The 24,702-nt window shown below is 37.1% G+C and overlaps 1 protein-coding gene across 1 annotated transcript; it reads left to right on the top strand.

Moving 5' to 3' along the window:
* The first annotated feature begins 5,424 nt into the window (after positions 1 to 5,424).
* LOC146951724 (uncharacterized) lies at positions 5,425 to 6,996 on the top strand. The gene has a single exon (XM_085741436.1). It carries the CDS (start codon positions 5,425 to 5,427, stop codon positions 6,994 to 6,996), a length of 1,572 nt encoding a protein of 523 aa, XP_085597562.1.
* The last annotated feature ends 17,706 nt before the right edge of the window (positions 6,997 to 24,702 follow it).

The following is a 24,702-nucleotide window of genomic DNA, read 5'->3' as shown; positions in this document are numbered from 1 at the left end:
CATGATCGCCGATGCCATAGTAGCAACCGCCGCAACAGACGACGGCCCTGTGATCCCACAAGTAGTAGTAAGCGATCACGCTGGATGTCTAAGTTCTGATCCATTCATACCGCCACCAACTCTACTCGAATGTTATTTACACACCCTAAACCTAGCGCTTCACGCAGATGTTTTTAAGGAAGGCCATTACCGCGAACCGTGTGGTCCGGCATATGACCACATTAAAAAGAAAATTCTTCTCCCCAAGATCAGACCTCTTCTCTTGCGCCTTCCTCTCGACCAATGACTATTCTTTTTTTGGTTTGTAAGAAATTTCTTTATAGTAGAATTTTATTGAGTGTGCCAATAATTACATTGTTATTGTATTTGCATTCATTGCAATTTGCTTATGTCTGTTTTCATGTTGCATTAGATTGCTTTTCAATCTCATTTGAATGTTTAGATTGCTATTTGTCTTTGAATCTTTCATGGAAAGAAATAATGAATGAATCAAGTTATTAATTAAGGAACAAGAGAATTTTAGATATAGAAATCTTTTTGGTTGTGAGTATTGTTATATAATATGGTTAATGATAATTTGAAATGGTAAATGGAGTTCTTAAAGGGAAAAGATGTAAGAGGATGGCAGAGCCCAAAAAGTTCTTAAACAAAATATGACAATTTTTCACCAGATTAGCCGATTCATCCATTGAATATACCGAAAAGTTACAAATGATTTCATCGAATTTAATTTCTTCAACCCTTGCTGTGAACATTACTACTTCGACACATCTTTTAAGTCCCCATAGAAATGTCTAAGGAGTGTAAAAGTGTGTTGAAGCTTAAAAAAATATTAAAAAAATTGGGACACTTGTCTTGTCTGACAACGTGTCGTACGGGTATCGGACACCGGACACACCTAATGTAAGAGATGTCTATGGTTCAGAGATGTATACAAAAATAAGTTGTGGATCCTTTACGCTTAAAGTCTCATTCATACTGAATACACCATCAAAGAAAGGTTAGAAAGTCATGAGCATTGACTTCTGCAAGACATCTTCAAACAAAAAAGACAATGGCTAGAGGTACACTATTTAACTGCTTTTTTGCTTGTGCTACTGCATAAGTGAAATTTAGATCATTTGGAAGGAAAATTAGAAGACAGTCAAGTAAATAATAAATGATAGTAATAGGTATATACACATCAGTAATAAATGATAAAACCTTGCTCTGCTCCAATCTCATGGAAAAACAAAGAAACTAGTGAGCTGAATGCAATGGCTCATGCTACTAGTGAAATACTTTGGCCGCACAATCTGTTTGCAAGTCTTCAAGTCCCTTGCACTAAATCCACACTTTTGCATTGTGATAATCAAACAGCTCTTCATTTTGCCGCAAACCCAATTCCACGAAAGAACTGAACACATTGTAGTCGATTGTCATTTCATCAGTGAGCATATACATTCAGGGACCATAACCACAACTTACTTGCCAACCAAGCAACATCAAGCTGACATTTGGGCGTTCATAAGTCATAACCCTCCCCCTCCAACTTGAGGGGGAGTATTAGAGAATATGATCAGAGATAGAGTTTCTTAGTAGTTTTCCCTATTATTTACCTCTATCTCCAATTTTGTTACATAATGTGATCAGAGATAGAGTTTCTTAGTAGTTTTCCCTATTATTTAGCTATTAGAAATTTTCCATTCACTTTCTGTTATCAACATTACAAGGTCTTCATTCAAACTCCCTAAATTCTAATCCCCTTTTGAAATTCATATCCGAAAAATCGAAATTTCTGACCTGATCAATTGATAAGGATTTTCTGTTATTTCAAAACTTTGCAGAAGCGTGTTCTTGAAGGATAACACTTCAAATTTGAAAGTTTTATGATTTAAATATTAAATGAATAAAAATTAATTTATAGAGGTTATAAAATGTTATCTGCTATACATTATAGCCAAAACACCCTCACTGTTTACTGATTTGATTCCACTGTATAATTACTGCAATGAAATTTTGTGTCTGTTGTAACTTGTAATGATGAAAGGATGAAATTGAAAAGGAGAGGCAAACTCTTACACATATTTCCCCTCACCTGCATTCTTTGTCAATCTGCAGGCATGCTTTATAGTTTATACATATTTATGTTTAACCAGTCCTTCAAAAGTAGATTGATATGATGTCATCAAGAACTGAAGACAAGAAGTAATATTTGTTACACTTTTTGTTGTAAAAGAATTTGCATTTATTTGTGTCAGTGTTGTTTCACTATGGAAAAAGAGACGCAACGAAGTAAAAGATTGAAAGAAAAAACTGCTCCAAGTTTTTTAAGAAAATAGTTCAGTAGAGTAAAAGAAATCAAGGCAAGTTTCAGGACTTGCTCATTACACATTACAGTTAATGCATGCAACGTATAACAAGTTCAAAGTAGAGAAACAAACAAGTTATTATACGGACCATATATTTCTCGAAGGCATCTCTCAAATTCATTCTTCTACACCAATTTAGGTATTTGAACACATGGCTTATCAAATGGACGGTCACCTGATTCTTCTTCTACACCAACTCAATGAAACCTTTCTTCCTGATTCTTTCCATAAATTCTTCTCCAAGACGATCCTCAAGCCTGCCTTCAGATCATAGCGGGTAGAGAGGTCGGCGACTGTTTTCATGTCATGATACTTTAAAGCATAAAATATTCAGATCAGTTTCAACATAGCTACATACTTTCTAAGAAATATATGGACATTATTATTGTCCTTTGCATACTTGAATCCCTGCTGCCCATTTTATAGTGAAGTCCGAAAAAAGCATGCATGATCAATAGAAGATCTTCCCAAGTTTTAGAAAGGGAAGAAATAGTGTTACACTTACACCTTAACAAAAATATGCAGAACTTAACAAGTGTTCAGTCTGTCTCATATTGAGTGATACTTTAAGTTATTTCACATAGATTAAAAAAAGTTAGTTCTCTTCTTCGTCATCGCCAATGTAAAACAAAATTTATCAAGATATCTAGTCCAATGCAGGACAATCCTAATCTTTTACTAAATAATTCTAACATGTAAATAATTAAAACTTGATAAGAAATTAAGTACGAAAACCTTACAATAATCGCAAGAAGTTCATGAGAAATTGATGATTTTGTTAGGACTTGTGCAAGAACTGATGCCATCATCTTCATGATTTCATCCTTTGTCTTGTTCTCATTTTTCAATTTATCAATTTCATTTTTAATATCTTGAATAACACATGGTTCATTGGTAAAAGTAGAAATATAGAATCGCAAGTTGCTCGATTCAAACACCTGGTTCATCTTAGGTTGTCTAGGTTTATCTATTCCCATGTGTTAGTTTTGCTAGAGTCAGTTTGCTTTCTTTATTCTCTAGTACCTAAAAAATCCTTTTTATTCTCATGTTTATGGATTAAATTGTGGAAGATGGTAAAATAATGTTGGGGCGTAGCGTACCAACATCCAAAGTTGGTACAATTGTTTTTATTTTTTAATTTGAAAAGTGAACTTAATTACATACACAATCCTTTGTTTACGCTTAAACCATGACATAAACATATCACCACCCGGATTTATTACATAGAATGAGCCCACAAACATGTGTTGATATAAGTGATGAGGAATCAACAATGGATCGAACCAAGTGTTAAGGGATTTATACTTCTTAAATATCTTGCAAGAGTTTCGATCTCTAACTCTTGTGTGTGAAAAAAATTATTAGCTGGAATGAGAGAAACTCTTATAACACAATAACCCAAATAAATAAAAACGATGAAGATACTTCTAGATTTAGCGCAAATGATTGATGTGTATGATTGTAAATTTTGAGATATTAAATTCAATTCCTATCAATAAACAAAATATATGGGATGAAACAAGGCCGACCCAAGGACCTAGCAAACCACCAAACTAAGATTTTAAGGTTCAAAATTTTGGATAAGAAAAAGGCTCATTTTATTTTTTATTTATTTATAAGCGTGTGTGGTTATAGATATTTTTCCAACACAGTTAGTCAAATTAAAATAATAATCTTATATATTTTTGACATAAGTTTGAATCTTGAACTCAACAAAACTAGATTTTATCTTTATAAACCTTGTGTTATCTCGTTGTAGAATTTGCTTTAAGCTTCTAAATATGTTGTACTGATCTACCGTAGCAAGTTTATAGTATTTCTTACCATTGGGAGAGTTTTTATCAATGTAATATATCCACTTTAACTAGACTACAACAATTAAATGTGGTAAAGAAAGAACAATATATATACACGAATGAGACAGTGTGATAGTGCCAACTAAGAAAAGACAAGGCAGCAAATATTGTTAGGCCAAATTGGTGGCGTTTACAATGGGAAAGTGGAAAACTTTCCCACCATGGTGCACTTAGATTGTGACCCGCAGGTGGCAGTCTAGCCAGTTTTATAACCATATTTTAATTTCTTCAATTGTCCAAACAAATTATAATACAATAGAATGGCATTCCTAATACACCTCCCGTTTTTCAAAATCATGTTAGCTACCGGACAAAAAACCAACACTGTTTCCATTTTCATTTTTACGTATGACTAGTGATATTTTGACAGCCATTTTGGTACAACCTTTGAGACAACTTTGTTGTTCTCTCTTCTTATTGGTCAAAAACAATAGAGAGAGAAAAAGGAAGAGAGAGAATAAAAGCATAATGTGAGTATGAGAGATAAAGTTGTACAAAAGTTGTACCAAAATGGTTGTATAAATATCATTTCTCTTTACGTATCCTAAAAAGCTACATCATCTCCGTCTCATTTTAATTGTCATTTTAAAATTGTAAGCAGTTTCTAAAAAATGATTAGTTACGTTGATTTAAAAAATAAAATTAGTATAATTTAAAATATCTTTATTAATTAGTTGGTGGAGTAGTTAACTAAAGTGAAAATTCAATAAATAATAGTATATTATTGTAAATAATAATAAATGTTGCATCAATATTCTAAAATGATAATTATTTTAAAACATTAAAAAATTCTAAAGTGACAGTTAAAATAAGACGAAGAGAACACCTTATTTCATTAATATAATAAATTATTCTAAAGTGACATTGTATTAAGGTAAAAATATAAATTATTTTAGAATTTTTTAATAATATATTAGAATTATTCTCGTTTCTATTTAGAATATATATATATATATATATAAAAATTAACAAAATCAAACTTACTGCAGAGTTAAATTTCCGTGTTTATAAAACTGGGATTAAAAAAAATTGACAAAAAAAAAACTAGAATTAAGAAAAAAATCTGGAACCAAAATATTTAGTTTGTATCGAATTTATACTGGCACTTAACAAATACATATAACCAACTATTGTGGGGCCTGTTTTTATTTTATTGTTTTAAGTGTATCAACAAAAAGTTAAGATACAACTAGTTGATCTTGAAGGGGAGCCAGAAAATGAGAGCTAGAGAGAGAAAGAGTGGCGGCTATCCTAGGGCATACCTACGACAACCGCGTCGGAGCTTTTCTCTGGCAGAGAGATACACTGGGGGGGATCGGGGTCCAGCCAGGGTGGCAGAAATTGGGGGGGATAGGGGAGATTGGTCTATGGTGCGGTCTCGGAAGAGGAAAGCGACGGAACCGGAGCTCAGAGGACAGGACAGGTTACAGGAAACGGATCGGCAAGGAGGAGCAGCAAGGGTTACGGGACAGGATCGACGACAGGGTTCAGATAGGGTTTCCATTGCATCAGAGAGGTTTCGACATCAGCATGATGGGTTCACTAACGCTAGGGCTTCCCACATTTTTGGAGGTCGTATTTCATCATCTGAATGGCATAGCTCGACTGTTGTTACATCTGAAGGTGTCAAAGGTACCAAGGCAACATTCTATGTCACAAACTTCCCTGATAACACGCCTTTGTTTCGACTTCGACAAGCTTTCGAAATGTGTGGAATGCTGACGGATGTTTATGTAGCACGGTATCGGAATGCTCGTGGACAGGAATTTGGCTTCGTTAGGTACATTAATGTAAAAAATAAGGAGAAATTCGCTCAAGCATTGAATAACGTATGGCTTGATCAATGTTGTGTTTGGGCCCGCGAAGCTAAATTCGATAGATTTGCGCATAATGACGTGGTACCTACGGGTCCTGCTAAAATGGTGAAGAAGACGGTGGTGCAGGAACAACTTGTCGTAAAGAATAGAGGTGAGGGAGAAAAACATGTGAGGTGCGGTGACAAGGTGTTCGAGGAGCAAGGTGAGGGAGGAAACACTTTGACGATAGAGAAGGTTGAGGTGCGTGTAGGCGATGAGGGAGTGAAGAAGAAGGTACGGTTGGGGGAGGGAGATGGTAGAGAGTCTGGGAGTACGGTGGGGGAAGGGAAGGGTGCAGTGGTGAAGGCAAGGGCAGTGAAGGTTGTTGAGGGAAAGAAAACTTTGATTCGAAACGCCGAAGGTTCAAAGAAAGGAACAAAACAAATGGTACAACATATACCGGTGTTTAAATCAAGGGAGGAGGATCGGGTTTGGGCTGGTTCAGGTATGGTGGCATCGGTGCTCGAGGGTGATTCGGCGTTGGCCCTTCAACAGAGAGTGGAGGACGCTGGTTTCCATCAAGTCACTGTAACTCCATTGGGAGGGGGCCGTGTGTTTTTACATTGTGATGGGGGAGAAGATATATGGCAGATTTTTAATAATGCGCTGCATTTCTTTGGCATGTTGTTTTCCAATATTCACAAGTGGACGGATGCTGATGCTAGGTACGAACGGGGAGCCTGGTTGAGAGTATACGGTGTCCCCGTTCATGCTTGGAATGAGGAATTTTTCAGGCTTTGTATGTCGGGAATTGGACGGTTTATTCGATCGGATGTTTGTACAGCTGACAAAGCTCGGTTGGACTTTGCACGCATTCTAGTATCAACAAATCAAGTGGAGATAGTGAACACGTCTGCTGCAATTTTAATAGATGGTTGTCAGTATGTTTTAAAGATTGTGGAAGAGTGGGGTTGTTGTTTGGGGGAGGACTGAAAGGGAATGGATAAGCAAAACAGAGAGAATAAGCAAAACAGAGAGAATAACAAATAACTACTAACTTTCTTGATAATGATTGTCTGCCTTTATTCATTTGATGGTAGTAATATATAGGGGAATAATACAATAGTGACTCATCCTTAAAGGACAGTCCTTGGCACTGCTACAGCTGTATCCTAACGGTCCTACAGCTGGTGGAAATACTAGAATATTCCACTAAGGCCTTATCTATTCCTAGTAGGCAAACAAGGGATCCTATGCTTACTGATCCACATAGTCTCTTAAGTATTTGGGTCTGGTGCGGTTCCTCTTGGCCCGTATGGGAGTAACATGGATCCTGTCTTCTTCCAGCTCTTCTCCTTCACTTGGGTCAGCAAGTCCAATGGGCCCAATGTTGTGATCCATAACATCCCCTTCTCCTTCAAAATTGACCTTGTCCTCAAGGTTAAGAAGGGGGTATTCCTTTGTCAGCTCAGTCAAGTCTTCCCAAGAAGTGTCTTCAGGATAAAGCCCTTTCCATTGCACCAACACCAAAGTCTTAGATGTGTCTTTGTCCTTCTTCCATCCCACAATAGCTAAAGGTTGAATCACTGGCTGATTTTCCATTGTTTCTGGAGGCAGCTCCAAACATGCAGTGTTGGACCCTTTACAAGGTTTGAGCTGGGACGCATGGAAGACGGGATGGATTCTGCTGGCCGGTGGTAATTCCAGCTCAAAAGCTACTTCCCCAATCTGTCGTAGAACTTTATAAGGTCCATAGTAGCGTTTAGACAGCTTGCGAATACGGTGACCAGCTACAGAAACTTGCCTATGAGGTCGCAATTTAACATACACCATGTCTCCCTGCTGGAAATTGTGTGCCAATCGTCGCTTATCCGCAAATTTCTTCATAGTTTCTTGAGCCTTTTTCAACTTTTTCTTGAGCTCTTCCAAAATCTCTTCTCTTCCTTTCAGTTCTGTGTCAACAGCCTCTAGTTGGCTGCGTCCTGCCACATATTGTGGAAGTGAGGGAGGGGGTTTCCCATAAACTACTTGAAACGGTGAAAGGCCGGTGGTTGAATGTACTGATGTGTTGTAATGCCATTCTGCCCAATGCAAGTATTGACCCCATGTGGAAGGTTTATGGTGCACAAAACATCGTAGATACTGCTGTAATGCCTTGTTCACAATTTCTGTTTGTCCGTCACTTTGTGGATGGTATGCTGTTGACATTCGTAACTTAGTTCCACTGATCCGAAAAAGTTCTTGCCAAAACTTGCTCAAAAATATGGGATCTCTATCGGACACGATGCTCTTGGGCATACCATGGAGCTTGCAAATCATCTTTGCGAACAAATCTGCAACTTGTACTGCAGTAAAGTTGGTTGGTAACATTCCAAAGTGAGCAGCTTTTGAAAAACGGTCTACCACAACTAGTATAACCGTGAACCTTTGGAAGGAAGGGAGCCCTGTGATGAAGTCCAAGGATATATCCTCCCATACGCCATCAGGAATGGGTAGTGGCTGCAGCAAGCCGTAAGGTAGATGTGCTGGAATTTTTGTCTGCTGACAGATTTGGCAGGAGTTGATGAACTGGACAACATCCTCTTTCATGCCGTCCTAATACACATTCTCTTTAATTCGCCCCCATGTTTTGTGTATGCCACTGTGACCCCCAAAGAGAGAAGAATGAAATTCTTCGAGTAAGCTTTGTTTCAGCGGTGAAGAGTGAGGGATGTACAGCTTCTTTTTGAAAAACAACATTCCATTGATGACTTTGAACCCTTCATGTTTTTGCGGTTCTTTCTCAACTTGTTGGATCAACTCTTGTAACTGAATATCCTCCAAAAAAGTTTGCCTCAATTTGGATATGAAATTCCAATGTGGGACAGTGATTGCCAAGTGTTGAGCTGTTATGTTATGGACACGGGACAAAGCATCAGCCACCTTATTCTGGGCTCCGGGCTTGTACACAATCTGATATGAATATCCCAATAGTTTTGCCAAATAGAATTGTTGTTCGGGAGTCTGAATAATCTGTGTCATCAATTCGCGAAGGCTCCGTTGATCAGTATGTATCACGAACTTACGACCCAACAGATACGGACGCCACTTCTTCACGGCGGAGGTTATAGCACATAATTCTCGGACATATGTGGAGGAATTGAGCAACTTGGGACAAAATTTCTTACTGTAGAAACAAATGGGATGACCTCCTTGACTTAATACCGCGCCCATTCCTAATCCAGAAGCATCAGTTTCCATAACAAAATCTTCATCAAAATTTGGAAGTGCCAAGACCGGTGCTTTAGTCATAGCGTCTTTCAGTTGAGTAAAAGCTTGATGTGCATTATCAGTCCAGTGGAAAGCATCCTTTTTGAGCAGTGCAGTGAGTGGGGCTGTAATTGTTGCGTAGTTATGTATGAACTTGCGATAGAATCCAGTTAAACCGAGAAATCCCCTCAATTGCTTGACAGATGTAGGTGGCGGCCAATTCACCATTGCCTCAATTTTCTCAGGATCAGGACCCACACCAGAAGCTGATACTATGTGACCCAAATATGAAATGGAAGGTTGGCCAATACTGCACTTGGACTTTTTGAGGAAAAATTGGTGTTTGATTAAACACTGAAACACAATCTCAAGATGCTGCAAGTGCTCTTCCCAAGTTCTGCTATAGACCAAAATATCATCAAAAAAGACGATAACAAACTTTCTCAGATACGGTTGGAATAGCCGATTCATGCCGGATTGAAATGTTGAGGGGGCGTTGCAGAGCCCAAAAGGCATCACCAGAAATTCGTAGTGTCCCAAGTGAGTGCGAAAAGCGGTTTTATGTATGTCCGCTTCGTTCATTCGAATCTGGTGGTAGCCGGATCGGAGATCTAGCTTGGAGAACCAATGCGTACCATAAAGTTCATCGAATAGTTCTTCAATGGCTGGAATTGGAAATCGGTCTTTGATCGTGATAGCGTTTAAGGCGCGATAATCGACGCAAAAACGCCAGGATCCATCCTTTTTGCGCACCAAAAGAACAGGTGATGAAAAGGCGCTGTTGCTGAGCTGAATAATACCTTGTTGGAGCATGTCACGAATCTGGGCTTCAACTTCTTTCTTTTGGAATTGTGGGTATCGGTAAGGACGTACATTAATGGGGTCAGAGTTATGGTTAAGTGGGATGCGGTGGTCTGTTTCTCTTTGAGGAGGAAGTGTCTTAGGTTCAGAGAAAAGGTCTTTATATTTGAGCATGAGTGTAGAAATTTCTGGAGGAAGTGGTGGTGTAGAGTGTGTTTCGGTTTGTGGTGGAGAAAGTAAATGTAGACTGAGGTAAGTATCAAGAGCATGTGTTTCCTCCAATCTTTTGAGTTGGTGTAGGGAAGATTCCAGTGGGCTAGGTTTGTGTTGGCCTGTTAATTGAACCAACTCTCCATTTGTAATAAACTTCATGGTTAGCTGTTCATAATCTGTGAGTACCGGACCCAATGTTTTAAGCCACTGCACCCCTAATACTAGCTCTGCGCCACTCAAAGGTAGAACAAACAAGTCAACCAAGAAGTTGTGAGAGTCCAATTGCAACGGAATTTGAGGACAATACGCGGTGCAAGGTAGCTGCTCGCCATTTCCTACCAGGACTTGGAATGAATGGGCTGTTTCAAGAGGGAGGCCCAATTGCTTGGCTACACGGTCTTGGACAAAGTTATGAGTGCTTCCACTATCTATGAGAACAGTTACTGGATGTTTTTGGATCTGGCCCAATACTTTTAATGTTTGTGGTACGGAGTGGCCCATAAGAGCATGTAGACTGATTTGGGCTGGGTTTTCTGTAGTAGTGGGCTTTGGGTCGGTTTGGTTATGTGGAGTGTCTGTAATCAGTAACTGTGTTAGGGTTTCCTCTGTAGTCTCTTCTTCATCTGGTTCAGCCACTAGAATCATGAATTGGCGGCGGCAACGGTGACCTGGGTGAAAGGTTTCGTCACAATTGTAACAAAGGTTTCGTTCGCGACGGGATTGGAGTTCGGCCGGAGAGAGCCGTTTGATAGGTGGTGAAGATTTTTGTGGTGGTTTTGGTTGTGTGGGTGTGGTGGTGATGGTTGGTCGAGGAGGAAAACGATTGAGATTTTGTGGTTCAATACGTTTCTGTGTAAGGGTAAAACGGTCCAACAATTTCTCTTCCTGAAGTTTTGCCAGACTAATAGCATGATGAAGAGATAATGGTTGAAAAGCTTGTACCTCTCGACGAATTTCTGCCTTGAGACCGGAGATGAAGCAGCTGAGGTAAAATTGGGGAGGAAGACCAATAATCCGATTTGCCAAAGATTCGAATTCTGCTTGATACTCACGAACAGTGGAAGTTTGACACAGCTTAAAGAGGGCACCTTGAGGGTCTTCATACTTTGATGGTGCAAATTGAAGCTCCAGCGCGTGCAGAAAGGTAGCCCATGAGAGGAGTTGGCCGTTGGAGAACATCCATTGATACCAAGCTAATGCATCGCCTTCCATGTAGAAGGAGGCAATTTGAAGGCGTTGTTCTTCAGGAGTTTGATGGAATGCAAAAAATTGGTTGATCTTGAAGATCCAACCTAATGGGTCAGTGCCGTCAAAGCGTGGTATGTCAAGTTTGATGGCTGTGTTGGTAAAAGCATGTGGGTTGGAGGAGTTAGCATATGCCGATGAAAACCCAGGGGGTGGAATTCGAGTTTTCAAACTACTCACCTCTGAAGAAAGGTTATTGAGATCATTCTGATAAGTTTGTTGGTTTTGTAGGATTTGTTGTAAGGTTGCTGCTATATCAGGTGAATCGTTTGAGCTCATGGTAGCAAACAAATGAAAGCACCAGTGAAAGGGAATGGATAAGCAAAACAGAGAGAATAAGCAAAACAGAGAGAATAACAAATAACTACTAACTTTCTTGATAATGATTGTCTGCCTTTATTCATTTGATGGTAGTAATATATAGGGTAATAATACAATAGTGACTCATCCTTAAAGGACAGTCCTTGGCACTGCTACAGCTGTATCCTAACGGTCCTACAGCTGGTGGAAATACTAGAATATTCCACTAAGGCCTTATCTATTCCTAGTAGGCAAACAAGGGATCCTATGCTTACTGATCCACATAGTCTCTTAAGTATTTGGGTCTGGTGCGGTTCCTCTTGGCCCGTATGGGAGTAACATGGATTCTGTCTTCTTCCAGCTCTTCTCCTTCACTTGGGTCAGCAAGTCCAATGGGCCCAATGTTGTGATCCATAACAAGGACGCTTTTTTAATCGACGAAGTCACTGATTCCAGACAAGAACAGCCTGCGCCAGAAGATGTTGAAGGTTTGGAGGAGGTACAAGGGGAGTGGGAGTTGGACGACTTGGTTACCGATTTACAAAACGAGTGAAATCAACATGGACAGAAGGAGGGTCAACACATATCTGAAGCGAACAATTTTGCTGGGAAAAATAAAGCTGTCAACGTTTTGGTGCAGCAGCTGCAGCCGATTTTGGAGCCTGTAGAGCAAGCAGTCAGTGCAACTGCTATTCATGCCAGCAACGTTCAGCAACAGAAGGGTGATGATGCAAACAAACTTAAAGGAACAATACCATGGAGTCTTGATTGGCTGGCCCATTTTCATTCACGTGATACTAGTAATGATGGATCCTTGAATTGTGATAAAATTAAAGTTGTTGATTCTAATGTGCAAGTGGCAAAACGTGATGATAAATTGCCAAAGCCATCATCTCTTTCAAAGAATTCTTTACTTCCCAAGCATTCGGTTGGCTTTTTAAAAAAAGTTGCGCACATGCAGGACATTGAACGTAAACATATTTTAAAAGCTTTGAAAAGGCAAGATAGAAGTAAAAGGAAGCGTAAAGGGAAATTTATTACAAATGCAGCAGGTACTTCTAACTCTGATTCTTCTAAAAACTCAACCTCGTCAGTTAATAATGATTGGGTAAATTGGGTCTTGGCTCATGAAAAACCAAAAGCGATGGCGGAAGATGTTAAGGAGATTGGGAAGGTAGTGGGTGTGAAATTTAATTGTGACACGGAGAATAGTTTTAATTTGCTAACAAAAGAAGGGAGAAGAGAATGGAGGGCTTTCAGTGGTGGTGAGAAGGCGAGTAAGTTGTTAGGGGATGGTGAGGGTGTGGAGGAGAGGTGTTGAGGGCGTGGAGTTTGGTGACGGTGGGGAGGGTGGAAGGTTTAAATGAAGATTTTGACGTATAATGCGAGGGGGTTAGGAGGTGGTGAGAAGAGGGAGGAGGTTCGTCGGTTAGTTTGTGACAAACATCCTTCAGTGTTGTGTATACAAGAATCTAAGATGTCCGTGGTTACTGATTTATTTATTAAATCCATCTGGGGGAATTCCCCTTGTGACTATTCTTTTCAACCGTCATTGGGAGCTTCGGGAGGTTTGATTATTGTGTGGGATTGTTCTAGAGTTGTTGTTTGGTCCACTATGAGTCTTGATCATGTTCTGGTAATCAAAGGCAAATATATTCATTCAGAAGAAGAATTCGCTATTTTTAATAATTATGCACCTTGTGACTTGGCAGCTAAAAGCGATCTTTGGGCTAGACTGATACCTCTAATTGTTAGTAATAATGATTTGTGCTTATGTGCTTGCGGGGATTTCAATTCTGTCCGTGATTCAGATGAGAGGAAAGGAAGGGGTACGGTGTTCAGACAGGTGGATGTGGATGTTTTTAACAAATTTATTGATGATGGGTCTCTTGTTGATTTGCCTATTTGTGGGAGGTTGTTTACATGGTACCGCGGAGATGGTGTGTCGATGAGTAGATTGGATAGATTTTTGGTGTCGGAGAAGTGGGTCGAAGCTTGGCCTAACTGTGTTCAAGTGGCTTACCCAAGAGGCCTTTCTGATCATGTTCCTCTCATGTTATATGTTGATAACGCTAATTGGGGTCCTAGACCGCTTCACATGTTAAAATGTTGGGCGGATTATCCAGGTTACGAAGACTTTGTCCGTGAAAAGTGGGCCTCATTCAATGTTACCGGATGGGGCGGTTTTGTTCTTAGGCTGAAATTGAAGTTGATGAAAGAAAGTTTAAAGGAGTGGCATGTTCAACATTCTCAGAATTTAGATGGTAAAATTATGGACATTAAAAATCGAATGGCTTTTTTGGATGACAAAGGTGAGACTGGGGCGCTACTGGAGGTTGAGGTGGAGGAGATTCATGAATTATCTGTTAAATTACATTCCTTGGCTCGAGTTCAAAATGGTATCAATTGGCAAAAGTCGAGAATGCATTGGTTACAGGAAGGCGACGCCAATTCAAAATTCTTCCATGAAGCTATGTCTAGTCGTCGGCATCATAATGCGATTAACATGGTGCATGTTGGGGGTATTAATGTTGAAGGGGTACAAAACATCTGTGCAGCAGTTTACAATCATTTTTCCACTCATTTTCAACCTTTATGTGCTGCTCAACCTTGCTTGGAGGGCCAACATTTTCGCAAGTTATCTTATGGTGAGGCTGGTAATTTGACTAAACCCTTTTCTCTTGAGGAAGTAAAGCAAGCGGTTTAGGACTGTGATAGTTTCAAGATCCCGGGACCGGATGGAATTAGTTTTGATTTTATTAAAAGGTTTTGGGATTTACTAAAGAATGATTTCATTAGATTTTTAGCGGAATTTCATCGCAATGGGAAGTTGTCTAAAGGAGTGAATTCTACATTCATTGCATTGATTCCAAAGGTGACTAGTCCTCAACGTCTTCATGATTTTCGGCCTATCTCTCTGGTGGGGTGCTTGTATAAGGTTTTAGAAAAGGTTTTAGCTAATAGGCTGCGCGGTGTGATTGGTAGTGTGGTTTCTGATTCACAGTCGGCTTTTGTTAAAGGAAAACAAATCTTAGACGGTATATTAATAGCTAATGAAGCGGTTGATGAAGCGAGACGTATGGGTAAGGAACTTCTTTTGTTTAAAGTTGATTTCGAAAAGGCCTATGACTCCGTCGACTTTAAATACCTTGACTCGGTGATGGTAAATATGAATTTCCCTACTATTTGGCGAAAGTGGATCTATGAATGTATTGGGACAGCAACATCATCGGTTCTTGTCAATGGTAGTCCAACAGAAGAGTTTCCTATTGGGAGGGGTCTTCGCCAAGGGGATCCGCTCTCGCCTTTCTTATTTTTGTTGGCAGCTGAAGGCTTTTACATCCTAATGAATGCCATGGTGGAGGCACAATTGTTCCACGCCTTTGGTGTTGGCCGAAGAAGTGAGGTGCGGCTTTCACATCTTCAGTTCGCCGATGACACTCTAATCATTGGTGGAAAGAGTTGGCTGAATGTGCGAGCTATGAGGGCGGTGTTACTTTTGTTTAAGGAGGTGTCAGGCCTAAAGGTGAATTTCCATAAGAGTTTGTTGACAGGAGTTAATATATCTGAGTCTTGGTTAGCGGAGGCGGCATCGGTTATGAATTGTCGAAGAGGGACTATCCCGTTTGTTTATCTGGGGTTATCTATTGGTGGGGATTCGAGGAGGTTGAGTTTCTGGAAACCAGGTGTTGATCGTATAGTGGATCGCTTGTCGTCATGGAAGAATAAGTTTCTCTCAGTTGGTGGTCGATTGGTTCTTCTGAAGTCTGTCATGTCCTCGCTTCCGGTTTACTTTCTTTCCTTTTTCAAAGCCCCTGCAGGTATAATTTCTTCTATCGAATCTATTTTTAAAAAATTCTTTTGGGGGGGTGGTGAGGATAATAGGAAAATTGCCTGGATTAATTGGGATTTGATTTGTTGTCCTAAGGATGAAGGGGGGTTGGGGGTTAGGAGGGTGGGAGCTTTTAATTTATCGTTGTTAGGGAAATGGTGTTGGCATCTGTTGGTGGATAGAGACGAGTTGTGGTATCGGGTGTTAAAAGCTCGATATGGTGAGGAGGGGGGCGGCTTTGTGAGGGTGGTAGACAGTCTTCGGTGTGGTGGAAGACTATATGTAATGTGCGTGAAGGTATAGGAGAGGGGGTGGGGAACTGGTTTGAAGAAAACATACGTAGGGTAGTTGGAGATGGGATGGACACTTTCTTTTGGTATGATACGTGGGTGGGAGACGTTCCGTTGAGATTAAAATATCCTCGATTGTTTGATTTGGCGATGAATAAGGAGTGTAAGGTGGCTGACATGGGGAGGTTGGGGTGGACGGTTGATGGAAGGGCGTGGGAGTGGAGACGTCGCCTGTTTGCGTGGGAAGAGGAGTGTGTGAGGGACTGTAGTGTTCTTTTAAATAATTTTGTTTTGCAGGATAACGTTGATGACAAATGGAGATGGTTGTTAGACCCTGTAAATGGTTACTCAGTAAAAGTCTTCTATAGATACATTACTTCCACATGTCATATTTCAGACAGGTCTCTGGTTGATGATGTTTGGCATAAACATATCCCGTCAAAGGTTTCTGTGTTGGTGTGGCGCCTCCTTCGCAATAGGCTTCCTACAAAAGACAACCTGGTGCATCGGGGGGTTCTTTTATCGACAAATGCAGCGTGTGTAGGTGGGTGTGGTGATTCCGAATCCGCTACACACCTCTTTTTACATTGCAACGTTTTTGGTTCACTTTGGTCTCTTGTAACAAATTGGCTTGGTATTTCATATGTGTCTTCTGCTGAGCTTCGATCACATTTTATTCAGTTTACCAAAATGGCTGGTATGCCAAGAGTTTCTCATTTATACTTCAGGATAATTTGGTTTGCAACTATTTGGGTGATTTGGAAAGAAAGGAACAACCGTATATTCCAAAATACGGTAACTGCTCCTTTGGTGCTCATTGACAAAATAAAGCTTCATTCATTCCTTTGGTTGAAATCTAAACAGGTGGATTTTGCTTATAGTTACTTAAATTGGTGGAAAAACCCGTTGCTTTGTATGGGTGTTCTTAGGTAACTGTTTTATTTTCTGGATGGTGTTTTTTATCACCAGTTGATGTAACTGTGTAAATATTTGCGGTGTTTCTTTCTTTTGCGCGCCTTGTGCGAGTGGAAACACCTTGTGGTAATATATCTCATTTTGATTTCTTCAAAAAAAACAAAAGTTAAGACCAAGTAACCAGTTTGTCATCTGAACCATTGAATTTATTTAATAATATATCAATGGTTTAAAGGTAACTTTCCCATGGTGGGAATGGATTCACCTTTCCCATGTTAAACTCCACCAAATTTAAAAGCAATAACATTTTACTCAAAACGATGCTTTCCGTTGAAGAACAATTATCAATGTGTGATAGCTACACCCTCCGGTTACTAATATAAGCAAAAGTTTGATTTCTAGATTCATTCATTAAATGACGTATGTAGTCTATAATAAAGACTACATACATCGTTTAATGAATGAATCTGAAAATCAAACTTTTGCTTATATTAGTGATCGGAAGGTGTACTTAGTATTAAATTGGAAAAGCAAGCCATCAAGAATTAATAATAACAACGGGTCTCGTACGATAAGTTTTGCACTAGCAGCCATTGACTCAATAATTGGGTCTAGCTTGTTCTCACATTGTGTCAAGGAAAATTTCTTTTCATTTAAGAGAGTCTTTAGAGTTTTGTTTTCTTCAACAAGACTTATTCTATAGGGTCTTCGAGATAATTAAGGTGTTTAATGAGTTACTTGTTGTTGCTCTTTTGCAACAAATCTAGTGTGGGGGCAATGGGGTCAAGCGACCCCACTTGCCTCCACATGTGTATTGTATTTTAACATAAAATTAGATACACCCTCCGGTCACTAATATAAGTAAAATTTTAATTTTTAGATTCATTTATTAAATGATGTATGTAGTCTTTATTAAAGACTACATACATCATTTAATGAATGAATATAAAAATCAAACTTTTGTTTATATTAGTGACCGGAGGATGTATATATCTAGTTTGACCCCTCTTTATATAGTATTATTGTCTTAACATAGTCTATTTATTACACTATTAAAAATTACAAAACTAAAAAGGATCCTAATGAGTATTCTAAGAGCACTAGTTAATAAATCAAAAGAAGTAGTTTTTTTTTTATAAAAAGTTGTTATAATTATTACATCGATACAAATAATGCTTATTTTTAAGATAAAATTTTCTTTTATGAAATCTCAAACCAATTATCTCAGAGCATATCGTTGGCAAGACCATACAACTACTATTATAATATAAATTATTCTTATATTTGTTGAAAAAGGTTGTGACTGACGCTACGTTGGTGGTGAAAAAATAATTAATTATGGTTATATTTTTATACTCTGCTAGAAATGGACAACTATTTTTAAAAAAAAAAAATCAACATTTTAAGGCAATTATAAATATAATTTGTATAATTTTCGCACGCTTACGTGTTTATAAAGTTTTATATAAATTTTTATGCTATAACTTGACCCCACTTATTAAAATTTTTGGATCCGTCACTGGGCTTCTTTTCCCTTGAATTTTGGTCTAATCTCCCAAGAAGCATTTCATATTTTCATTTTCTTTTATTAAGTTCATTAGATGTTATAAATAATAGGTGGTATTTTTAAGGTGTCAACATAATTGAAATATCATAACCTCTACACCCTCCGGTCACTAATATAAGCAAAAGTTTGATTTTTAGATTCATTCATTAAATGATGTATGTAGTCTTTATTATAGACTACATACGTCATTTAATGAATGAATCTAGAAATCAAACTTTTGCTTATAATAGTGACCGAAGGGTGTATGTTATATTTTTGCACTCTAATATGCTGTGTAATTGGTATCAAGGTAGCTCTATTAACATCGTGGAGAACTGACATAATTTTATAAAAACTACATGTAACTTTTGAAAACTATGCTAACCATGATTCTCACAAACTTAACGTGATATCAAAAATTTAAGTAATACTCCCTCCGTCCCGTTTTAAACGACCTAATTTTAAAAAGTGTACTATTTATATAACATGCCTTGACCTCATTTTTCTATTAATACATAAATACAAAATATAGCATATAAGATCTTGTTGGATTCGTCACGATGAATATTTTCAAAATATCAAATTTTCATAATTTTTTCTAATAAATTATTAAATATATTTAAGTTAAAAATTATGTATTGGCAAACGTGACATGGTCAACTATGTCACTTAATATGGGAGGGAGAGAGTAGTAATAGAAGACAATATATTATCATGTTGAGCCATTACGAAGGAACGTGAATAAGTAGTTATTATGTGTGACCGCCAATAGTGATGAATCACGCTATTTGGCGGCAAGTGTAGCAGTGTGCCCTGCCCTGCCCTGCCCTATATCACAGTTTCAACGTGACCAAACTAAACAAAAGTACACAAAAGATTTGTTTACTTGAAAAATGTCTCTCTCACCTTCTTGTGGGAGATAAAAATTATGACAGATTCACGGTATAATAATAAAAATAAAAACGTCCAACACATCATGTTATGAGACACGTGGTATTATCTCCATGGCATCACAAAGATTTGCTAGTGCATCCTATTATGAACTAATTTATTTATGCAGTGGTAGAATAAAAAAAAAAAGTTTAACTGAATCATTAAAATATACTGTGCAATGTGCATAATAAGCCTTAAACGCAAAGTGAGGTGAACTTCGGGTGTGTATTTTAAAAAAGATGAAATACATATTTTACAATTTTTATAGTATAATAAACTATTAACCGGAAGAATTATTTATTTGTCAGGACAATATAATATAATATAAGAGATGTTAACAATTCACTACCAAAAAAAAGAGAAGGTTAACAATTCCCACAGATTAGAGGTGCGAAAACTAACTAGACAAGTATAAGCAGGATAACATTAACAGACAAATTTGTTTCCAAAAATATAAGCATACAAATTAGAGGTACGTTTTGTACTATGTCACGTTAAGGAAAATTGACGTGAAAATGAAGTTCCATACCCGGTTCTAAAGACACTAAAAAATGGATCCACTAGAGTCGGTTGACTCGCAATAAAAGAGATAGTAATTGATGTTTATATTTACATATAAATTAAAAAAAATTGAGACTAAATTTGGAAAGTTTTTAAGGGAGACAATTAATTTTGAAACATTAAACACTCAAATAAAGAAAAAAAAATCAATTAATAGTAATATTTTGACTAAATTAATTTTGAATTTAAAACATTCAAAACTTGAATAAAGAAAATAAATTAGTAATATATTCTTTTGACCGAATTAATTTGGGATTTAATTGATGTGTATATTCTTCACAAAAAAAAATTGATGTGTATTATTAGTTTTAATACATTATCCATATAGCTAGTCGAAAAATATATTATCCACGTACATCTAGTTTTATACAATTTTATATATTAAATTTTAAAATATCTCCATCATAAGGTTTATTTAATGCCTATGTAATTCTATTTTTACTTTGACGCAGATACAAATGTGATTCATAAATTTTTAAAATTATATATCGATCATATTCGTTAGATCATTGATCATACTACCGTCATCGTGAGCTTAACTCAGTTGATAGGGACAGTGCAATATGTAAGGTTTGAGGTTCAAACCCCGTCTAAAAAAAACTTTAATCCTAACTACTTAAAAAAATTATACAGTAAATTATGATTTACCTTGATTTGCTCAAGGTGTAATGGTGACTAAAGTGAGTCCAAAGATAATCTCAAAGTGAAACTCCCTTGTTTTGCAAGTAAAGAAAGAAGAAGATAAGAATGATGCAGTAAGCAATTCCCTGAGATTTCAGACAACCGAGAGAAAGGAGGGGCCCACACTCACATTTTTATAAGCTATTGGGTACGCTACCATTTAATATTAAAATCCTAAACATTCCAAACACAAGTCCAATAAATCCACATCTAGATAGAGTGTTTTTCTTCTCTATTTCAAGTTATAACTATAGACATAGTATACAACCTTGTTCTTTCTTGTTTTGTTCAATTTCAATATATATGGGTGTTTGTGATGTAGCAGCGAGTAACCTTACAATAATCTATGTGGCAGTTACATCGTTTGTTAAGGCTTATGAGGTTTTATATGGACGACGATTTAGTGGTGTGTTTGTGGTGACTGTGTCTACAACGTTGGTGGCTTTGATTTTGGTGGCAACTTTAATGTGGGATTTGTCTCGTAAGATTAGTAAGTGTGTTTTTGTCGACCAACATCCTCGTACTTCCCAGCACAATACCATATCTTATTGTAAAGGTGGAATTTGTTGGCACGGCGTCGCGGATCGCTCGCCGGCATCACAACTTCACTTCAAACTTCCTCTCCACCTTCCTCATATCTAAAAACATCTAGTTCATGTTGAGTTCAAGTGTGAGTGTTAGCACGTGAATGAACTAAATATTTGATATACAGGAGATGTTTTGGATAGAGATATGATCGATGTCTCTGTCTCTGTCTTGTGATCATGTTTTGGTTTGTTGTTGCTCTCCACGCTCTCTAGACTTCCTAATAGTTCTTTCTCTTGCTAATAGTTTGATATATTAACAATATTATAATTTGTATACTTTGTAATTAATTTGTAAATCTTTGCTTAGGATGATTAATTTCATGATGAAATTATATGTCATATCAGTTTCTGTTTGCCTGCTGGAGTTTCCAGGTTTAATTGCGGTTTGATGCGTTTTTCTTCTAGATATAAGAGATGAGATGAGATGAGATGATGTTTCTACTTCAAGTGTAACTTTTTCTGAACCTTCCACTACAAGTCTAGATTTTTTATTTTTATAATCGTTTGTTGGTTTGGTACATAGATGTATTAACTTTTGATAATCTTGTGCATCTTTCTTCTTTATCAACTTTTGTCCATATTGTGAATGAACTTTAATATTTTTCAATGTTATTATATTTTGATTTGATATATTGTTCCCTTCATTTGAATTAATGAATGTGGATGATAATGAGTTTTGAGTATAACTTCCGATACATTATTTGGTACGGATTAAATGAAGATTAGGAGAACACGAGGGAAGAGGGAATGATTTATATTAATGAAGGGAGGGACCAATTTGGATCAGAATGAATACATTTTGATGAAGCGAAATAAAATGACCAGTGATGGGCTAATTCGATCCAATTGAAGGGCGGGGGACTAATTTGACCCTTTTTCAGTTTAATAAAATTCGCAGAAATAATGAATATAGAACTAATTTGGTTCAAAAAGGTATTTCTTCTAGTTTTTCAGTCTTTTAATCGGATGCGATTAAAGACATGTTTCAAAATATGCGATTTTTCAAACTTCAATCTTTCACCAACAAAATCTAGTATCTTTTGAAGAAGTTAAAATGTAATATATAAACTAAACTACTTAGTCAATGCCGCACAAGAAGTGTTGAGAAAGACCAAGATTAGGGATGTCAATGGGTACCCATGGATACGGATAGTATGATATCCGTGTCCGTCCCGTTGGATAAATATGATACACGTGCCCGTCCCGTACCCTCGTGGGTACCCACTATGCAGGTACCCATGGGTATTGAGGTATCCATGGGTATTCATGGGTATCCATGGATTTTTGATTATTTTTTTGTACAAACAATAACTTTTTCTTAATTACCAAAAAACTTCAACTTTTAAACATTCATACATAATTCATTCAAAATTTCATAAATCATACATAATCCATAGGAAATTCATGATTTTTACATAATCCATATGATATGTTTTATGACGTGAATGAAGAAGAAACATGAACTTAATAAGATGAATTAAAAAGATTGAAAATAAAAATAGGTTGTTAATGAGAAATCTTAGGTGGGCGGTAAAATTTCCTTCAATAAGGTAACAACTTTAAGTAATAAGATAAGATATATAAGGATATTTTAGTGATTTACTTAATTTATTATCGGGTATGGGTACCCGTGGTTATGGGTACAATCAAATCCGTGTCTGTATCCATATAATAATGGATAGTCAAATACCCATTTATTATACCCCGTGGATACCCGTTTAGCTACCCACCTCGTGCCCGTGATGGATTTTACCCACGGATACCTGTGGGCATGAGTATTTTTGCCACCTCTAACCAAGATAAAGAAGTAACAGTTACATCAGATGTTCAAAAATTGCTTAACTAACAAAAGAGGCAAAATACAATCTCTCAAAAAGAACACAGAAATAAATTAAGTAATAACGTTCAAACACAAGAGAAGGTTAAACCACCGTATATGATAGGTAGAGGCAAAAGTTGGATGATTTCCTATAACTTAATTTTTCTATAAGATGATGTAGAGAATCTCTCTTTTGTTTAAAATCTCTTGAATTTCTTTCATGCCAATTGATCCAAACACTAGAAAGGTAAATCAAATGAAGAATATTATGAACATTCTTTTAGAAACTATATCCAAATTGAAGTAAATGATCCGAAATTTGAGTCAGGTGAACTGGAGATAAACCTAACAAGGTATAAATACCAAACCAAATTTTGCAAAAGAAGTCGCTAAGATAGAAAAAGATGTTGATATCCTCCTCATTACAGCAATCGCCCACACTTTGGTTGCACCGACAAAATCTAGTTGACACATATTGTTTGAACTTTCACTTACATGATGTGATTTGGGTTTAATAATTCTACAATTCATATATTATAGATAGATGAATATGGAAATTTAATAGTAAATCCTCGGCTGAATTGACAATTCTCCATCTAATCTAAATAAATATTTGCTGTATAAATGAAAAAAGAAAAGACGAAAGCATAGAAAATGGTGAGTAGAGCTGTGCATGTGCTCTTTGTTTTGCTGGGGAGAAATGGTGAAGGTTATAAAACGAGAGAAAGTTGGTGAAGGTGCACTACTACTTTTGGGCACGATTATAAAAAAAAAAAATATTAGTACTTGTTAAAAGAAAAAGTGACACTACAACACATGAATAATATCTTTGGACGGGCGTCTGGATTACTTTCTCGCATCTCAATGTAATATATATGTGAATTTGTAGAAGTCACAAATAGTAGAATTGGTCAAACGTTCAGCACAAACGTGGTTTCTTAGTTTTTCAAACAAACACGAAGATAAATCTAAACTCTGTCAGCCAATTTAATCGATTATATTTTCAAATAGGAAAGGCTAAATTGATGAAATTTATATAATCTAGAAACTATTTATTATACTTACATAGTTTAGGCATCAAATTGGAGGAAATATTAGTCATCGTGTATTGTCATGACATGGGAGTTGTCCACAAAGATATCAAATCTGTGAAGTCGAAGGTTTCTAGATTTTAAGAGGTAGTCCCTGGGCTATGTTTTTGAGCTGTGAAGAAGGGGATTATCAAAGCCTCATGAAAATGAGGAGTGAGTTGAATCATGAATAATTTTCTGTTATTCCAAAATTTTGTTTGTGAAAATTTGAATTAAGGAGGGGCTTTGAGAATAATTCAGATTTTAGTGTTGTTTTGTTAATAACTAATTAAAGTTAGTTAGTTTGGGTTAGTTTAGTAAGTTAAGTGGTTGTTAGTTAATCCAACTATAGTTATGGATAATAGTTTGTTAGGTTAGTGTGTATTAGTCTTAACACGGGTATAAATTAAATGATAATTTTACTCTGAGTTGTCAACGCAATGGTAAAAGCTTAAACCTCAAGAAAGACAAAGTTTAACTTTTATATTTAAATAGTAAAAGACAACTTCCTCTCATTTAGATATGGAACCAGTAGTGCACAAATAGGGGAAATTGGAGGGTAATAATTCATTCATTGGACATGAAACAACAAACAACAACAACAACAACAACCAATCATTGGATATGAAACCAAACACGCATAATTAAGATCATGAA

This window comes from Medicago sativa, chromosome 1 (genome assembly GCF_051527215.1).
Source record: "Medicago sativa cultivar Bolivia chromosome 1, Bolivia_mono, whole genome shotgun sequence".
Lineage (NCBI taxonomy): Eukaryota > Viridiplantae > Streptophyta > Magnoliopsida > Fabales > Fabaceae > Medicago > Medicago sativa.
The sequence above is the reverse complement of the archived record's forward strand: the minus strand, read 5'-3'. Positions and strand labels throughout refer to the sequence as shown.

What these genes read in the sequence shown, in the direction of transcription:
- LOC146951724 (XM_085741436.1), top strand. Translation starts at nt 5,425, where the DNA reads ATGAGAGCTAGAGAGAGAAAGAGTGGCGGCTATCCTAGGGCATACCTA.